General features: G+C 44.6%; 1 protein-coding gene across 4 annotated transcripts in view; it reads right to left on the reverse strand.

Moving 5' to 3' along the window:
* Positions 1-17,679, reverse strand: part of aatkb (apoptosis-associated tyrosine kinase b) — a 384,531-nt gene that overhangs the window by 85,958 nt on the left and 280,894 nt on the right. For all 4 annotated transcript variants that reach the window (XM_063030543.1, XM_063030541.1, XM_063030540.1 and 1 more), the window contains one exon: positions 282-426. In XM_063030543.1, coding sequence (XP_062886613.1) covers positions 282-426 — 145 coding nt within the window. The remainder of the gene's footprint in view (positions 1-281; positions 427-17,679) is intronic.

The raw sequence follows: 17,679 nt of genomic DNA on the forward strand, positions 1-17,679 counted from the left end.
TAAAGTACGGGTATGGAATAAAGTGTGCATAAATACATAAATACCAGCATGCATTTACAATGTAAGCAGCGTTATAAAAAGTGGTTTAAAGTGTTTATAATGCAGTGGCTGAGGTAATAGAGGTGAGTGGGAGGGGGGCTAATGAGAATGGTTGATCCGATTAACTGCCTGGGGGAAGAAACTACTAATCTGCTGCAGATTAAAGCATCTCCCTGTTCAACAGTTACAGCTCATACTACCGCGCACTATCCCAAAGGGAGTCCTGGTATAGTCCCGCTTACCTGGTCTTGTGGACGGCTGGCTCGACACAGGTAGCGACACCTCGGTGAGGGGCAGAATGTAAACCTCAGGCCCATTCTGCGAGGAGGAGGTGGTGTGGGGTGAGATTTCTCCTGCGTAGTCCTCACCCTCGTTATTTTCAAACTCCTACAGGCAGAAACAGAGCCACGTTAGCCTTTGCTTGGGGTTGGATCTGGGTATCCCATGATTTTCTGGAACCAGAGGAGATGAAACAGAGAAGAAGTGCTTTCAAAGGGAGCTTTCAAAAGCATTCAAACCATTTGAGTTCACAAAAGAAAGTGGGACAGATCCTTTGTATAATAGTGTAAGAAACACAATACCAGATGTGTGTAACTTAAGCTGAGGGTATTCAAGCAGTTTTTGATAACTAGGAATCAAACAATGAGTCAACAAAACTGGCCAATGTACAGTGGTATGCAAAAGTTTGGGCACCCCCGGTCAAAATTTCTGTTACTGTGAATAGCTAAGCGAGTAAAAGATTACCTGATTTCCAAAAGGCATAAAGTTAAAGATGACACATTTCTTTAATATTTTAAGCAAGATTACTTTTTTATTTCCATCTTTTACAGTTTCAAAATAACAAAAAAGGAAAAAGGCTCGAAGCAAAAGTTTGGGCACCTGCATGGTCAGTTCTTAGTAACACCCCCTTTGGTAAGTATCACAGCCTGTAAGCACTTCCTGTAGCCAGCTAAGAGTCTTTCAAATGTTAGTCCTGACGAAGGGTCTCGGTCTGAAAATGTTAGTCCTGACGAAGGGTCTCGGCCTGAAAATGTTAGTCCTGACGAAGGGTCTCGGCCTGAAAATCCCCCTCCAACTTTCAAATCCCTTACTCACTCTTCCTTCAGTTAGTCCTGACGAAGGGTCTCGGCCTGAAAATGTTAGTCCTGATGAAGGGTCTCAGCCTGAAAATCCCCCTCCAACTTTCAAATCCCTTACTCACTCTTCCTTCAGTTAGTCCTGACGAAGGGTCTCGGCCTGAAACCCCCTCCAACTTTCAAATCCCTTACTCACTCTTCCTTCAGTTAGTCCTGACGAAGGGTCTCGGCCTGAAACCCCCTCCAACTTTCAAATCCCTTACTCACTCTTCCTTCAGTTAGTCCTGACGAAGGGTCTCGGCCTGAAACGTCGACTGCACCTCTTCCTAGAGATGCTGCCTGGCCTGCTGCGTTCACCAGCAACTTTGATGTGTGTTGCTTGAATTTCCAGCATCTGCAGAATTCCTGTTGTTTGCGTTTTTAAGAGTCTTTCAATTCTTGTTTGGGGGATTTTTGCCCATTCTTCCTTGCAAAAGGCTTCTAGTTCTGTGAGATTCTTGGGCTGTCTTGCATGCACTGCTCTTTTGAGGTCTATCCACTGATTTTCGATGATGTTTAGGTTGGGGGACTGTGAGGTCCATGGCAAAATCTTCAGCTTGTGCCTCTTGAGGTAGTCCATTGTGGATTTTGAGGTGTGTTTAGGATCATTACCCTGTTGTAGAAGCTATCCTCTTTTCATCTTCTGCTTTTTTACAGACGATGTGATGTTTGCTTCCAGAATTTGCTGGTATTTAATTGAATTCATTCTTCCCTCTACCAGTGAAATGTTCCCCATGCCACTGGCTGCAACACAAGCCCAAAGCATGATCGATCCACCCCCATGCTTAACAGTTGGAGAGGTGTTCTTTTCATGAAATTCTGCACCCTTTTTTCTCCAAACATACCTTTACTTATTGCGGCAAAAAAGTTCTATTTTAACTTCATCAGTCCACAGGACTTGTTTCCAAAATGCATTAGGCTTGTTTAGATGTTCCTTTGCAAACTTCTGACACTGAATTTTGTGGTGAGGATGCAGGAAAGGTTTTCCTCTGATGACTCTTCCATGAAGGTCATATTTGTGCAGGTGTCGCTGCACAGTAGAACAGTGCACCACCACTCTAGAGTCTGCTAAATCTTCCTGAAGGTCTTTCGCAGTCAAACTGGGGTTTTGATTTGCCTTTCTAGCAATCCTACGAGCAGTTCTCTCGGGAAGTTTTCTTGGTCTTCCAGACCTCAGCTTGACCTCCACCGTTCCTGTTAACTGCCATTTCTTGATTACATCACGAACTGAAGAAACGGCTACCTGAAAACACTTTGCTATCTTCTTATAGCCTTCTCTTGCTTTGTGGACATCATTTAATTTCAGAGTGCTAGGCAGCTGCTTAGAGGAGCCCATGGCTGCTGATCGTTGGGACAAGGTTTGAGGAGTCAGTGTATTTATAAAGCTTTGAAATTTGCATCACCTGGCCTTTCCTAACGATGACTGTGAACAAGCCATAACCCTAACAAGCTAATTAAGGTCTGAGACCTTAGTAAAATTTATCTGTGACCTCAAATCTCTTGGAGTGCCCAAACTTTTGCATGGTGCTCCTTTCCTTTTTTTTTCCACTCTAAAATTGTACAAAACAAAAATAATACACCAATCTTGCTTAATATGTTGAAAAGAATGTTTCGTCTTTAAGTTTATGACTTTTGGAGATCAGTTCACCTTCTACTCACTTAACTATTCACAGTAACAGAAATTTTGACCGGGGTGCCCAAACTTTTGCATACCACTATATCTGTTACCTTCCCCAAGCAGTAAGGCTGATCAACACCTCCCTCACTATCCCACCCCAACACCACTACTTTATCATTTCCTGTCAGAGTCACCTTTTGTATAGACACTCCTGTACCTAGCACCAATTTCCGGGCATAACATTAATCCATGTATCTAAGCCATCTTAAATATTTACATTTACTGTGTGTTTTTTTTATTATTGTGTTCTTTATCTTATTGTATTTTTTGTGCTGCATCAGATCCAGAGTAATAATTATTTTGTCCACCTTTACACCTGTGTACTGAAAATGACATTAAACAATCTTGAATCAAAATCTCCTAATTTGCATGCATTCAAATTACTGATACTAAAGATATTGGTGCTTTGCATTGAGTTTTTAACCCAGCAGCGAGGCAACACAAGTGGTACAAATGATTCTTCCGAGGCCACAGGCCACACTGTTTAAGAAGGAACAGCTCCGTCAGACTCTTCAGGTAACAGATATAAACTATCCACTCGATAGGCTGCCTGGCCTAATTCTGTTCCTATATCTAATGGTCTAAAGGCAAATGGGAGCAAAACTGTTGCTTTTAGTGCACCGGGGTGACAAGGAATTGAAGTGGGGTTGACAGCCTCTTCAAATAGAAAGATAAGTTCAGATTTCGATTCAGATTTATTTATCACAAGTCCATTGAAACATGCAGTGAAATTTGTCATTTGGATTGAAAACCAACATGCTGAAGGATGTGCTGGGGTTACCACACATTCTGGCACCAGCACGGCCTGCCCCTATTGCTTAGCAGAACACAATAAACAACACAACAACACCACCATAGCAAGCCCCGTTCCTCCTTCCCATCCGCCCACAATTCTAGACCATTTACAGTGCACGCCAACTCCACTGCTGCCTCCGTCAACTGCTCCTCCTTGGGAACATGGTAGCATTGCGGTTAAGTTACTGGACTAGCAACCGGAGTGGATCAGAGACACAAGTTCAAATCCCACCTTGGCAGCAGCAATTTAAATACGAGTAGTTAAATAAACCTGGGATTTAAAATGAAAATCCTTTCTCAGCAATGCAAATCTTAGCAATAAATATCTGTGCAAACCCCAGGCTGATCTGTGTATGTCAGATACACCGATGCGGTTGATTCTTAAGGACAGGCAATATATTTTCAGCAATGCTAGTGTGTCAAGAATGGATAAAGGACATTGGGGAGCAATGGGTATCAAAGTGAGAAGAGACCTGAGAACTGACAGGAAGGTGGAGAAGCCTTTGTGGGATAAAACTTTGGACACGTTGGGATGATCTTCCCAGATGTGAGTTCCAACAATTAACCTGCTTAGCTGATTAAGGGGGTGGCATGGTGGTGTAGTGGCTAGCACAATGCTTTACAGTACCAGCGATCTAGGTTCAATTCCCGCCACTGTAAGGAGCTTGTGTGTTCTCTCCGTGACCGCGTGGGTTTCCTTCTACAGTCCAAAGACGTACCGGTTGGTAGGTTATCTGGTCATTGTAAATTGTCCCGTGACTAGTCTAGGATTAAATCGGGGGGATTGCCAGGCGGCACTGCATTGTGCGCTGTATCTCAATAAATAAATTAAACGGGTGTCCCAACATCAGTCCACTGCTTTGCAGGCTTACCTCTCGGCCCAATTTCCCACACCACCATAAAACGTACAGTGACAACAATCTCAGTCTTGGCTGCAAATCAGTAATTACAAATGAGTGAGGGTGTCAAAGGTTACTGGGAGGCGGGAAGACAATGGGGTCGAGAGGGGAAATAACCGAGTACAGGATGGCAAGATCCGAAAAAATGAGGTGCCCTTTGATTAGTGATCTTTAACCATAGAGAAAATGTGCAGCAATCTGTATTGCCACCGGGCTGATAAAGCTCTAACATTACTTGTCAAGACCAAGAACTTACTGAGTTCTCACAGTCCCAGTGTTGTCGCAGAGCTTAGTACCTCTGAAAGGGAAAGGAACAGAGATTCCCTCTGGCTGAAACAACTTATTGACGCAAGTTACACAATCACATGCATTCTTCCCGGACCAGTGCACGCAAAATAAATTTCACCCTCATGGTACGTATGTAATAGCTTACGGTCAGACAGTACTCAAGCTTTGCATCTGCCACTGCCTGATGTGACAAGCCAGTAGTTATGTTGTTAATGACTGGTGTTATTCCCCATCTTGATTAGGCAATGTAATGTCACATCTACTCTTGCTTATTACACTCCACCGAGCGAACTGTGCGGCCTTGTTGTTCACAGTGAGCTAGCAGGCAATTCACTTTATCGTTCTCCTCTCAGGGACTCTGCAGCTCCTCCCGCCTTTCAGCTTTGTGAGCCTCCACGGGGACTGACGAACTCCCGCTGCCGGCGCAGGGAAATCCCCCGGCAAGATCACGACGACAACGGACTTCGTTTCCTTACGTCCTCCAGTTCCAAAACCTTTTGTCCTGAAGTTTACATTTACCTGCAAAAAATCTGGAAAAGGCAGTCCAGAAATCATTGGCAAAGGGTCAAGGATGAACTTTATTCACCAAATACATTTAAATGTATCAGGAATTTGGTCAATTCTGTTGTATCTCTTTATTTTCCTGTGAATGCCTGCAAGAAAATGAATCTTGAGGTGGTATATGGTGACACAACAAACTTCCAGTAATAAATTGTACTTTGATTTTGATTTTAGGTCCAGGTCAGTGAAAGCTCATGCATGCCAGGACACAGCGTTAGTATTTATTTATTTATTGAGGTACAGTGTGGAGTAGGCCCTTCTTGTCCTTCGAGCCACGCCGCCCAGCAACCCCTGATTTAATTACGGGACAATTTACAATGACCAGCTAACCTATCAACTGGTACATCTCTGGACTGCGGGGGGAAACCGAAGCACCTGCAGGAAAGCCCCATGGGACAAACTCCTTACAGGCAATGACGGGAATTGAACCCGCGTCATCTGTACCATAGAGCATTGCGCTAACCGCTATTATGGACTTGGGGCATATTAAGGGGAATGCAGGGAGAATAAGTAATGGCATTAATGTGGGATGAGTGTAGAATATAGAACCATACAGCACAGTGCTGTGCCAACCTATATCAAGGTTCAGTTGGCCAGTTTGGATTCAATGGGCCGAAGGGCCCATTTCCATGCTGTATCTCTCTATAAGTTAAGACTCTCTATGACATTTAGGGGATTAGGGCATCGATAAAAGAGCAGACGGTACAAAGCTGGATAATAAGTCAGATATTACCCAATGAGATGGTTAAGTTTCCTGCATTTCCCCACATCAATACTTGTTCATAATTTCACTCAGCCAGAGGAGTTGTAGCTCTTTGATGGGGCACTGGGAACTCACGGACAGATGCGCCGCTCAGAGGCGCAGGCTCGAAGGTAAGCCGACAGCTCCGAGCCCGGTTTTGCAATGTCCGAGGGGTTTATCGGGTCCAGCAGAAACGAGCTCCTGCGGTGGTCTGAGCAGGCACCCTGCTGGGAAGGGTCTGGGGATTTACGGTGAAATCGGTGACCACCCCTCATCGCACCATGCCGTGGTCAGTTAGCCCAAGACGCACTGTCAAGGTGCGAGCAACAAGAATGGCCACTGGGATATGTTACGGGGTTAAAGAAGACCCTGCTCAATTCATCCTGGGGTCTGCTGCTCACGGGGGCTAGACTCCAGCTCAGTCCTCTGCCTTAAACCCCAAATCCATTGTGGTAACTCACAGTAAAGCAACACATACAGAATCTATGTGGAATGAAGGCCATTCAATCCATCAACTCCATGCTGGTTCCAAGCAATGAAATCCCATCAGTTTCATTCATACGAACATACACTCAGTGGCCATTTTATTGGGTACCTCCTGTAACTAATAATGTGGCCACTGAGTGTATGTTCATGGTCTTCTGCTTCTGTAGCCCATCTGTCTCAAGGTTCGATGTGTTGTGTGTTTAGAGATGCTCTTCTGCACGCCGCTGTTGTAACGTGTGGTTATTTGAGTTACCGTCGCCTTCCTGTCAGCTTGAACCAGTCTGGCCATTCTCCTCTGACCTCTCTCATTAACAAGGCGTTTTCACTCACAGAATTCCTGCTCATTGGATGTTTTTTGCTTTTCCCACCATTCCCTGTAAAATCCCAGGAGGTCAGCAGTTTCTGAGATACTCAAACCACCCCATCTGGCACCAACAATCATTCCACGGTCAAAGTCACTTAGATCACATTTCTTCCCTGTCCTGATGTTTGGTCTGAACAACAACTGAACCTCTTGACCATGTCTGCATGCTTTTATACATTGAGTTGCTACCACATGATTGGCTGATTAGATATTTGCATTAACAAGTAGGTGTACAGGTGTACCTATGAAAGTGGCCACTGTATGTACGAAAGAGGAATAAGTTAATTAACTCCTTGACCACACTGTGTCATTCAGTAATATCAGGACTAATCAATCACCATTTTCCCTAACTTTCTTAATATTCTGTCAACTCTAACACTCCAAGTTTCTACCAAGTCTCAATACACCTCAATTCCACCTCAATACACTCAATGACTGTCTCCTCGCCCTCTGGGTTGAGAATTCCCAAAGATCCATGACTTTCTGAGTCAAGTTTAAGTTCAAGTTCAATTGTCATTCAATCATACACAGTATACTGCGAGATGAATCAGTGTTCCCCTGGCGCAAAGGTGCAAAACACACTACATACCCTGAGTGGCATGGTCTGAAAATTGATGGACCATGGGCTGTTATCCTGGAGCCATGTTTCTGCAAGAACATATACGTAGCAGTTCCTCATCTCCTGTGGTACCTCATCATCTCCAAATGAAATGGGCAACCCCTTGATTCCAAAAAGAAATCCCCACTTTCCACCACAGGGAACATTCTTTCAGTATCCACCCTTTCAAACCCCCACCGAAGCTTTTGTATTTAATTAACGTCACCTCTCATTCTTCTAAATACCAGTGAGTACAGCTCCAACCTGCTCAACCTTCCCTACATCCCAGGGGGAAGCTTCTCTGCACAACAATCAGCATCATCATTATGTGCCATGTTGTATGATGTGGGAGGCTGTGGTCTTCCATTTGTCTTCAGTCTGAAGCTCCTCAGATTCTTTTCCCTCTCCATGACCACGATTGTTCTTGGCAACTTTTTCTACAGAAGTTGTCTGCCATTGGCTTCTTCTGGCCAGTGTCTTTACAAGATGGGTGATCCCAGCCATTATCAATACTCTGCCTGCCTAGTGTCAGTAGTCGCATCACCAGGACTTGTGATATGCACCAGCTGCTCATACAACCATCCACCACCTGTTCCCAATACTTCATGTGACCCTGAACAGGGGGTTAAACAGATGCTACACCTCGCCCAAGGGTGACCTGCAGGCCAGTGGAGGGAAGGAGCACCTTCCACCTCCTTTGGTAGAGACGTAGCTCGACCCTGCCACCCCATAATATCCTTTTTTAAAATATTCTTTTATATTGCGCAATATCATTCCTTAAATATAAGGCAGAAACTGGATACAGTGTTTCAGACACCATCTCACTACTCTGTAAAGTTTTAACAAAACTTTCCTTCTTTTAGTGCACCATGGCCTCTTCAATAAAAGCCAAGATTCCATTCGTCTAACTTGTTTAAACTGCATGCCAACTCTTTGTGTGTCTTGAACTGATCCCATTGTTGCAGTCTCCTCTGTCCTTTCCTACAACCAGTCACACTATTCCTTCTCATACGGTGAATCCCACCTTGGCTGATCTGGTCTGTTCCACCACTACAACAGACACTGAACTGCAGATGGTAACCTCCCTCCATGCAACATAGTTTTATCTCATCTCTCTCCCCCCACCCCCTCCCCATTTGAAATCTATTCTCTCTGGCCAGGCGACCATCCCTCAATGGGAATCATCTCCCTCCATCTCCCTTATCTGAAACAGTCAGGATCCTGTTACTGCCATCAATTCTCTTTTTTCCAAGATGAATGGCTCAGTTTTTCCAGTTTATTCCTCGAAGTTGAAATCCCTCATCCTATAAAACTTTTCAGCACCTCTCTCTGAGACCTTTGTATCCTTCCTAAAGCTGTGTGACAACCATTAGACCAACACATAGAAAATGTTTGAGGAACTCAGCAGGTCAAGCAGCACCTATGGAAAGGAACAAACAGTTGAGTTTTTGGGCCAAAACCCTTCACTAGGACAGTCCTGATGAAGGGGCTGGGCCTGAAACATCGACAATTTATTCCTCTCCATAGATGCTGCCCGACCTGCTGAGTTCCTCCAGCATTTTGTAAGTGTTACCCTAGATTTCTAGCATTTGCCGAATCTCTTGTGTTTTATGACCACCATTAGACACACAGTGCCAACATTTTTTTGGAGGATCAACTTTATATCCCCGTGTTCTCTCTTTACCCCTGTGGGTGTTCTCCACCCCTTGTCCAAAGTGAAGTTTCAACTCACCTCTGACCCATTCTCTCCGACCTCTGTGGAGCACAGCATTGCAGCTAGGACTGATTGGTGCACATTTAGACACAAGTGCTGGAAGAAACAGTCACCGAGGCAACGGAGGAGAAATTTGGCTCCAGGAAGACATTTGAATGCCACATATAGAAGAATGGACAAAGTAAACTGTGGTAACAACAGCGTCGAGATAAACCAGTCTTGGTCTCATGAAATCATCAGGTCAAAAAAGTGAATGACAGCAGGAGAGCTGTAACATTGGATCTCAACCTTCTGGTGCTGTTATCTAACATCACTACAGTGGGGAAAGCATCTAATTTCACCTGAGCCCACAGACCTAAAACCTAATAAAAACAGCTGGCCAATGCTTTTCGTTAAAGTTTCAGGGATACTTCGAAGATTTTTATGTGTGAGATTTGAGCATAATTATATACAAGTAATTTCATGGGATTAGATCACTCTTTGATGATTTTCACTCTCTCTGTCCAGAGCCACAAGTAATGTAACAAGGTAAAAACTTCTGGTTCTATTTCTCCTGATTTTCCCCACTTCTTTCCTAAGATCTATTTTAAGATAGAGTCATAGAGTTATGAAAAACTACACGATGCGATAGCACAAAAACAGGCCCTTTGGCCCATCTAGTCCATGCCGAACTATTACTCTGCCTAGTTCCATCGACAGGCAACCAGACCATAACCCTCCTTCTTGGTATCCAAGATCTCTGTAGATCATCTTACCTTTGGTTAAACGTAACTCTTTCGGAGTAACGGCCATCTAGGAGGTTTCAAGACAGCGAGTCACTCTTTGCAGGGCAGGCGAGAAGGTGGCAAAGTAAATATTATTTCCTTACTGTTTTCAGCAGCAACACCACGGCTTTTACTAAATACCAGCTACCAGAAAGATCCTCTTACGTAATCGCTGGTTAGCCATGGGATGAGCCTTTAAGCTATTTCAGTCTTCAGCTTCACTCGTGCATGGAATCCTGTCTTGTCTTGGGTCCTGCTGCTTCCTAGCCTCCTCGCCCTACATGGTGAAGTAATAAAGCCCCTGGACTCTATAACACAAACATCACCCCTCTCCTCTCTCCACTCCAAAACTATAATTACACTCAACTGCCAGCAAAGTACCACTGCATGATGAAATGAATCGTCTGTCCAGCATTTTCTTTGGTCAATGCTCTCATGAAGAAGAGCTGGGAGAATTTATCTCCTTTTGCAGACCAGCCAGCAAAGTGTTAGCAAAGTGCACACCAGAGGCTGCAGTGAACGCCCGCAAGCTAACTTATTGTTTCATTTAAAATGCCAAAAGCCCCCACAAAAATCCCAATAACGGAAAGTATTTCTTGGCATTAGCCCGGCCTGTGAGGTGACCTCTGGCTAATTTAAATAATGGTGACAGAGAGGTCTTTATAATTTGGCTGCAAACTTTATTTTGCTTTGGTTATCTCTATATCGTCGAGCTTTCCTCTGACATTCTAATTACTAAATTCCAAACTTAATTCAAAGGCTTAGTCCTTTAACAGTTCAGCTCAAGATGGAATTAATCTCTGAGTGAGGTCTTAACATTAAATGTCATATTAAAGGGTCCAACACAGAGGAACCTTTTTTATACCTGTGCAATAACATCAGAGGACCAGTGGTTGCAACTCAGAGTGGTCCAGACAGATGATTGCTTTTGCTTGTGCGGGAAGCAGGGATCGTGCAAAACGTTTCATACACCATAATGTACTTCTCTGAGGATCGTCACCTTGTTATGGCGAGGAGGTTTGTGAGTTCCAGAGATCCCCAGAGATTGTCTGGAGATTAGCTCTTGGTAGGGTCACCCATGACGGTACGGTCAAGGGGGAGGTTCCAGACGAAGAGCGATCCTCAACAGTGGAGCTGGTGGAAGATGGTGAGGCATCACAATGGCAGCGAAGGTGGAGGAAGACTGCAGCAGTCGTCTGGCACTCCAAGCCACTGCACCCTGATCCTGATCTGCCAATGACTGTGAGGGGGCAGTCCATGCGTCAGCCTCCCCTCGTTAAACAAAGTCATGCACGGGCATCCTCCAGTAAGAGAATAATCCCCATTGCCTGGGGTTCCCAATCTGGGGTCCACGGATCCCTTGCTTCATGGTATTGGTCCATGGCATGAAAAAGATTGGGAACCCCTGACTTGGGGGATTATTCTCTTAATGGAGAATGCCTGTGTGTGAGTTTGTTTCGTGTGGGGAGCTTGATGCACGGTTAGCCACCACGTGGATCTTGACGATCGGGGTCAGGATCCAGTGGCCTGGAACACAAGGCATCTGGGGACCCTTCGCTGCTTTAGGTGAACGTCATACCCAACTTGAGAGATCATGCTACGCACTCTTTGGAATTGGAATTGGCTTACTATTGTCACATTTCTGGGCAGGAAGGGACCTTGTGGTACTGAGATAAAGAGAAAAACTTGTCTTGCCTATTGGTCACACAGATCAAACCATTACACAGTCATGTGTAATGACTTGATTACACAGTCAAAACATTGATAATGTTTATACAGTACTGTGCAAAAGTCTTAGGCACCCTAGAGCCCTGATCTCAACATCATCGAGGCTACCTGGGATCACAGAAGGAAGTGAGACAATCGAAGTCTGCAGAAAATCTGTGGCAAGTTCTCCAAGATGTTTGGAACAACCTACCAGCCAATTTTCTTTCAAAATTGCACGACAGCGTACCGAAGGGAACCTACCTACCTGAGAGTAGGTTAAAAGTTTGGCTCAACATTGTGAGCAGAAGAGGCTCTACTATGCTGGACTGTTCTATGTAAGTCAGTCAGTCTCCCTTGCTGGGATAGCCCTCTCACGTTAGGAACTGGCCTGAGGAATCTCCTCTGGACTGCCTTGACCGTTACTATGTAAGATAAGGAGAAGGGTAACCATAATAAGATTTTGGCCCGAGAGGAGGGGACAGGATGAACTGATAGTTCTGCTGGATGAAGATGACACAGGCTGGGTTCAGCAGAAGCGGCCATCAGATTAGAGGCTAGAGAGTCAGTTAATGATGAGGTCAAACAACTAACCCTTTAGTGATCATGGGCCTCCTGCTACTTCAATGTCTAAAGTGTGAAGGGTTTAATGGTGGGAGGGCAAGTCACAGTCTGTGACCTGACCAGAGTCCTCAGGAGGGTAAGTCAGGGAGTGTGATTTGACTATTACCCTCAGGAGGGTAAGTCAGGGTGTGTGATTTGACCATTACCCTCAGGAAGGTAAGTCAGGGAAAGTCAACAGGTAGTACATGGGAAGAATTTGGGTTCTGTCATTTTCGGTATCTGTACCCCACCTAACCTCCAAGTTTGTTTAGCCTGAGTACCATGAGAGCTCCGGAATGAGGTTGCAGAGATTAGCACGTGGCACCCAGTGAAGAACTACTCTTTGTAGTGGGCAATCTGTGGTCTTCCCCCTTCCGTCAGGCAGAAGATACAAAAGCTTGAAAACTCGTCTCATGTTCTCAGTTGTATTTATTTATTATTTGTTTTTTCTTGTATTTTCTTTGTATTTACACAAGTTGTCTTCTTTTGCACCTTGGTTCTTTGTTAGTCTTGGTGTGGAGTTTTTCACTGATTCTATTGTATTTCTTTGTTCTGCTGTGAATGCCCACAAGAAAATGAATCAGGGTGGAATAGGGTGACATAGGTACTCTGATAATAAATTTTCGTTGAACCTTGAACTGGGGTCAAGGGCAGCTTCTAACCTGCTGTTATAAGAAGCAGCTGTTATATGATCTAGATCAGAGGTCCCCAACCTGTGGGCCGCGGACCGATACATTGCCGCGAAGAATGCGGCGGTGCGGCGGTAGCCAGAATGCACCCAGCACATCTTTAAGAAAAAAGCCGAAATAAACAATCGGCAATCGCCTCTGATCTGGGCTGACATTTACGCGTCGGGTGGCACCTAATTAATTAGCTTGTTTATTTCGGCTTTTTTCTGAAAGATGTGCTGGGTGCATTCTGGCTACCGCTGCACCGCTGCATTCTTCGCGGCAATGTATCGGTCCGTGGCCCGGAGGTTGGGGACCTCTGATCTAGATTAACTGTTGATCTCACAATCTACCTCATCACAGCCCTTGCAGCTTATTGTCTGTCTGTACTGCACTTCTCTCCGTAAGTGTAATACTATACTCTGCATCCTGGACCACTCTGAGACAGAGGTATTTATGTATGGAATAAACACACATTCCAAACATAAACAGGAGAAATTCTGGAATGCTGGATATCCAAAGCAACAAACACAAACACAAACACACACACGCACACAGTGCTGGAGGAACTCAGCAGGTCAGGCAGCATCTGTGGAAACGAACAAACAGGCAATGTTTTGGCCTGAGACCCTTCTTCCAAACATAAATACATCAAAGTAGAACAAAAGGAAAGAATGCAGGACAGTGGAGGGAAATTATTTGAAAGCTGTGTCCCTAATGAAGAGTCGCAGCCCAAAACGTCAACTGTCCATTTTCCTCCATAGATGCTGCCTGACCATTGAGTTCCTCTGGCACTGTGTGTGTGCATTGATCCAGATTTCCAGCATTGACAGTGTGTCTATGCGGGGACTGATCTGTCTGGATGACATACAAAACAAAGCTATTTCCTGTACCTCAGTACATGTGACAAGAATAAAACCATTACTAATTAAATTTGAACATTTTTTAGAGATTTGTTGTCTCAACTCTCAACAACGAAGACTTTGTGATGTAAACCATGAGCCGTTCTTCCATGAAATATCTCTAGCAAAGATGCTTACTGCCTGTTACGTGCTGGCATTTAGGGCAGCAATGAAGGTCTTTCATCTCTGTACTGTCACACACAGATTTAGAAAGATCCTTCGTTGCTGTTCCTGTAACAATTTTGTTTTGAGAGGTCGGGGTTGTTGTCCCCGAACCTGGAGGACCGGTGGACCACTCTTGGTCTGGCCTCTACCCTTTGACCTGTTTAGCACAAGGCCCTGACTTCAATCAACGTAGCTCTGCGGGTCATTGAGGCACACAAGCCTCCAAAGCCTATGACAAGGCTGTGGTCCTCTTGGAGGTTCTAGCAAAGATAGACTGTGGTAACTCAGGGAGTTTCTTGGCAAAAAAACTTCAATTTAAGATTCAATTCAATTCAAAAAAACTTCAATTTAGCATCTGCAGAATTCCTCGTGTTTTCAATTTAGGATTGAAGGTTCAGGAGGAGATTATTCTACTCTCAAATCTGTTCGGCTATTAAACTGATCCGTACTGAGTCACCCATACTTCTTCTCTATACCCTTTGACATCCTACTAAAGAAAATTCCATTGATTGCAGTCCTGATACTTGTGCTAATCCACAAATGACGGTGGAGCAGACCTGACCTACGGCTCCCCTTTGTGGGTGGACCTCCTACATACAACACTGGATGCTATTGTGCTTTAAAGAATAAACGTGGGGTTATTCAGAATCAAGGGCTGCTGAAGCAAGTTCACAATCTGACTCCAATGATGTCAACTCTTTGCAATCTGCCTTAACCTCTTGCATTCCGCTGTTGAAGAATTATTGTGCTGATAAAATGCAACTAAAGAACCTTTTTGGAATTGCTCACTGTTCAGATTCCTGCCGTAACCATCTGCTGCAAAGTACATCTCCCTGGAGAAGTAGGGTGTCTCTTGAAGATTATTTTCCTTTATCTGGAGTGTGCATGAAGAGCAATATTTGTAACGCAAGGGAGAGTGAAAGGTCGCTCACCACAATTTTGTGACTGTACGTAAGGAGGGCAAGGAGAGTGAAGTCGGTTTTGTTCATGCTCCATGTCTTAATGCCAAAAGTTCTGTGAAACAAAGCCATTGGTAAGCAGAGTCTGTGATGTTGTTTAAAGGGGCAATACACAGCTAGACAACATAGCGAATAACACTCAAACTCTAAGGATTAAAGATGAGCTTTTAGTTGTCACACGTACATGGATCCCCACAGTAAAATGCATCGTTTGCGTCGATGACCAACATGAGGATGTGCTGGGGGTGGCCCGCAAGCGATGCCAAGCTTCTGGCGCCAACATAGCATATCAATACCATACTGACCCCAACCTATATATCAATAGCGTACTGACCCCAACCTACATATCAATGGCATACTGACCCCAACCTACGTATCAATGGCGTTCTGACCCCAACCTACATATCAATAGCGTACTGACCCCAACCTACATATCAATACCATACTGACCCCAACCTACGTATCAATGGCGTTCTGACCCCAACCTACATATCAATAGCGTACTAACCCCAACCTACATATCAATACCATACTGACCCCAACCTACATATCAATAGCGTACTGACCCCAACCTACATATCAATGGCGTTCTGACCCCAACCTACATATCAATAGCGTACTGACCCCAACCTACATATCAATGGCATACTGACCCCAACCTATATATCAGTAGCGTACTGACCCCAACCTACATATCAATAGCGTACTGACCCCAACCTACATATCAATGGCGTACTGACACCAACCTATATATCAATGGCGTTCTGACCCCAACCTATATATCAATAGTGTACTGACACCAACCTATATATCAATGGCTCACTGACCCCAACCTACATATCAATGGCATACTGACCCCAACCTATATATCAATGGCATACTGACCCCAACCTATATATCAGTAGCATACTGACCCCAACCTATATATCAATGGCGTATTGACCCCAACCTACATATCAATGGCATACTGACCCCAACCTATATATCAATAGCATACTGACCCCAACCTATATATCAATGGCATACTGACCCCAACCTATATATCAATAGCATACTGACCCCAACCTATATATCAATGGCGTATTGACCCCAACCTACATATCAATGGCGTACTGACCCCAACCTACATATCAATGGCGTACTGACCCCAACCTATATATATTTGGACTGTGAGAAGAAACCAAAGCATCTAAAGGAAACCCACGCGGTCACGGGGAGAACGTACACACTTCTTACAGACAGCAGTGGGAATCGAACCCCAATCACGTTACTGTGGCGGCCTGTGGGGAACTCTGACAGTCCGTATCATTAACTTTAATTTCCACAGCAGGTTCTCCGAAAGGGATGCTTCTCAGTGTGAAGAAAACCATTCCATCCACAGCAAAGCGACGTTAGTAACTAATGGAAACATTACACTCAAATTCGGGCAACTTTTCATCATCTTTGGACCAATTCAATTAAACATCCTGCACTTTCAACGGAAATGTTGATTATCAGTGTAACAGGACTGAATTCCTTCCCAAAAAGGCATTACTGAACCCAGGCCAAGCACTGGAGGCCCAGAAGTGGCCAGTCCTAGTACTGGGGGTCTGTGTGTGTGTGTGAGGGGGTAGGAGGGTGGGGAAGGCACCTTGTTCAGCTGCTTTTGTCTTGTTTGATTCTGTTGTTGTAGTTGCTTGTGTTGTTCCGTGTTGTGTGTTGGATTTTATCGTTGTTCTGTTGAACATCGTGGGCATGCGACACCGGTGCTGGAATGTGTGGTGACACGTGCCGGCTGGCCCCAGCACATCACTGGGTGCTGTGCTTGTTAACACAAACGACACTTTTCACTGTATGCACTTGTGATAAGTAAATCTGAATCCAAATCTGAAACTGGTTTTGACACCAATCAATATTTCTACACTTGCATTACCTTTAACTCTCGACTGAGTTAATGAACTGAAGTTAAATTGCCTTGTAGTGAGAGAGAGAGAGAGTGTGTGTGTGTGTGTGTGTGTGTGTGTGTGAGAGAGTCTGTGTGTGCGTGTCTGTGTGGACGTATGTGTGTGTGTGTGTGTCTGTGTAGACGTGCATACGTGTGTGTATGTGCGTGTGTGTCTGAGTCTGTGTGTGTGTGTGTGTGTGTCTGTGTGTGTGGTAGTGTGGTGGATAGGGAAAGGGGCAGTTCATACTAACTCACAGTTCATCCCAACACTATGATTAGTAAGTCAATAATCTACCTACTGTGACAGTGAACCCACACTGATGTACGAGTCGACCGTCTACCTACTATTGCAGGGGATCCACACTGATCTACGAGTTGACGATATTTGTTTATGAGTACTGTTGACAGTAGCAGGACCACCCAGAGCCAGGGAAATGTTAAATTTAGGAACAAGTTCAATTATATCAGCAATGTTCTCTGACAACCATTACAGAACATCACGAGTTCTGGGGACAAGGTTGAGATAAGTTAAACCAACAGCACATTCTCATGTTCTCAGAATGGTGGTGACTGAGAGATCTCCATGGCATTCTGTATCCTGACCCTGGTGGACCTCACCTTCACAACTGCATGCTCTTTGCATTGTGATACCAGTGAACACAGGAGCTGTGGAACACAAACATGAGAAAGTCTGCCAGATGCCAGGAATCC

This window comes from Mobula hypostoma, chromosome 22 (assembly GCF_963921235.1).
Source record: "Mobula hypostoma chromosome 22, sMobHyp1.1, whole genome shotgun sequence".
NCBI lineage: Eukaryota > Metazoa > Chordata > Chondrichthyes > Myliobatiformes > Myliobatidae > Mobula > Mobula hypostoma.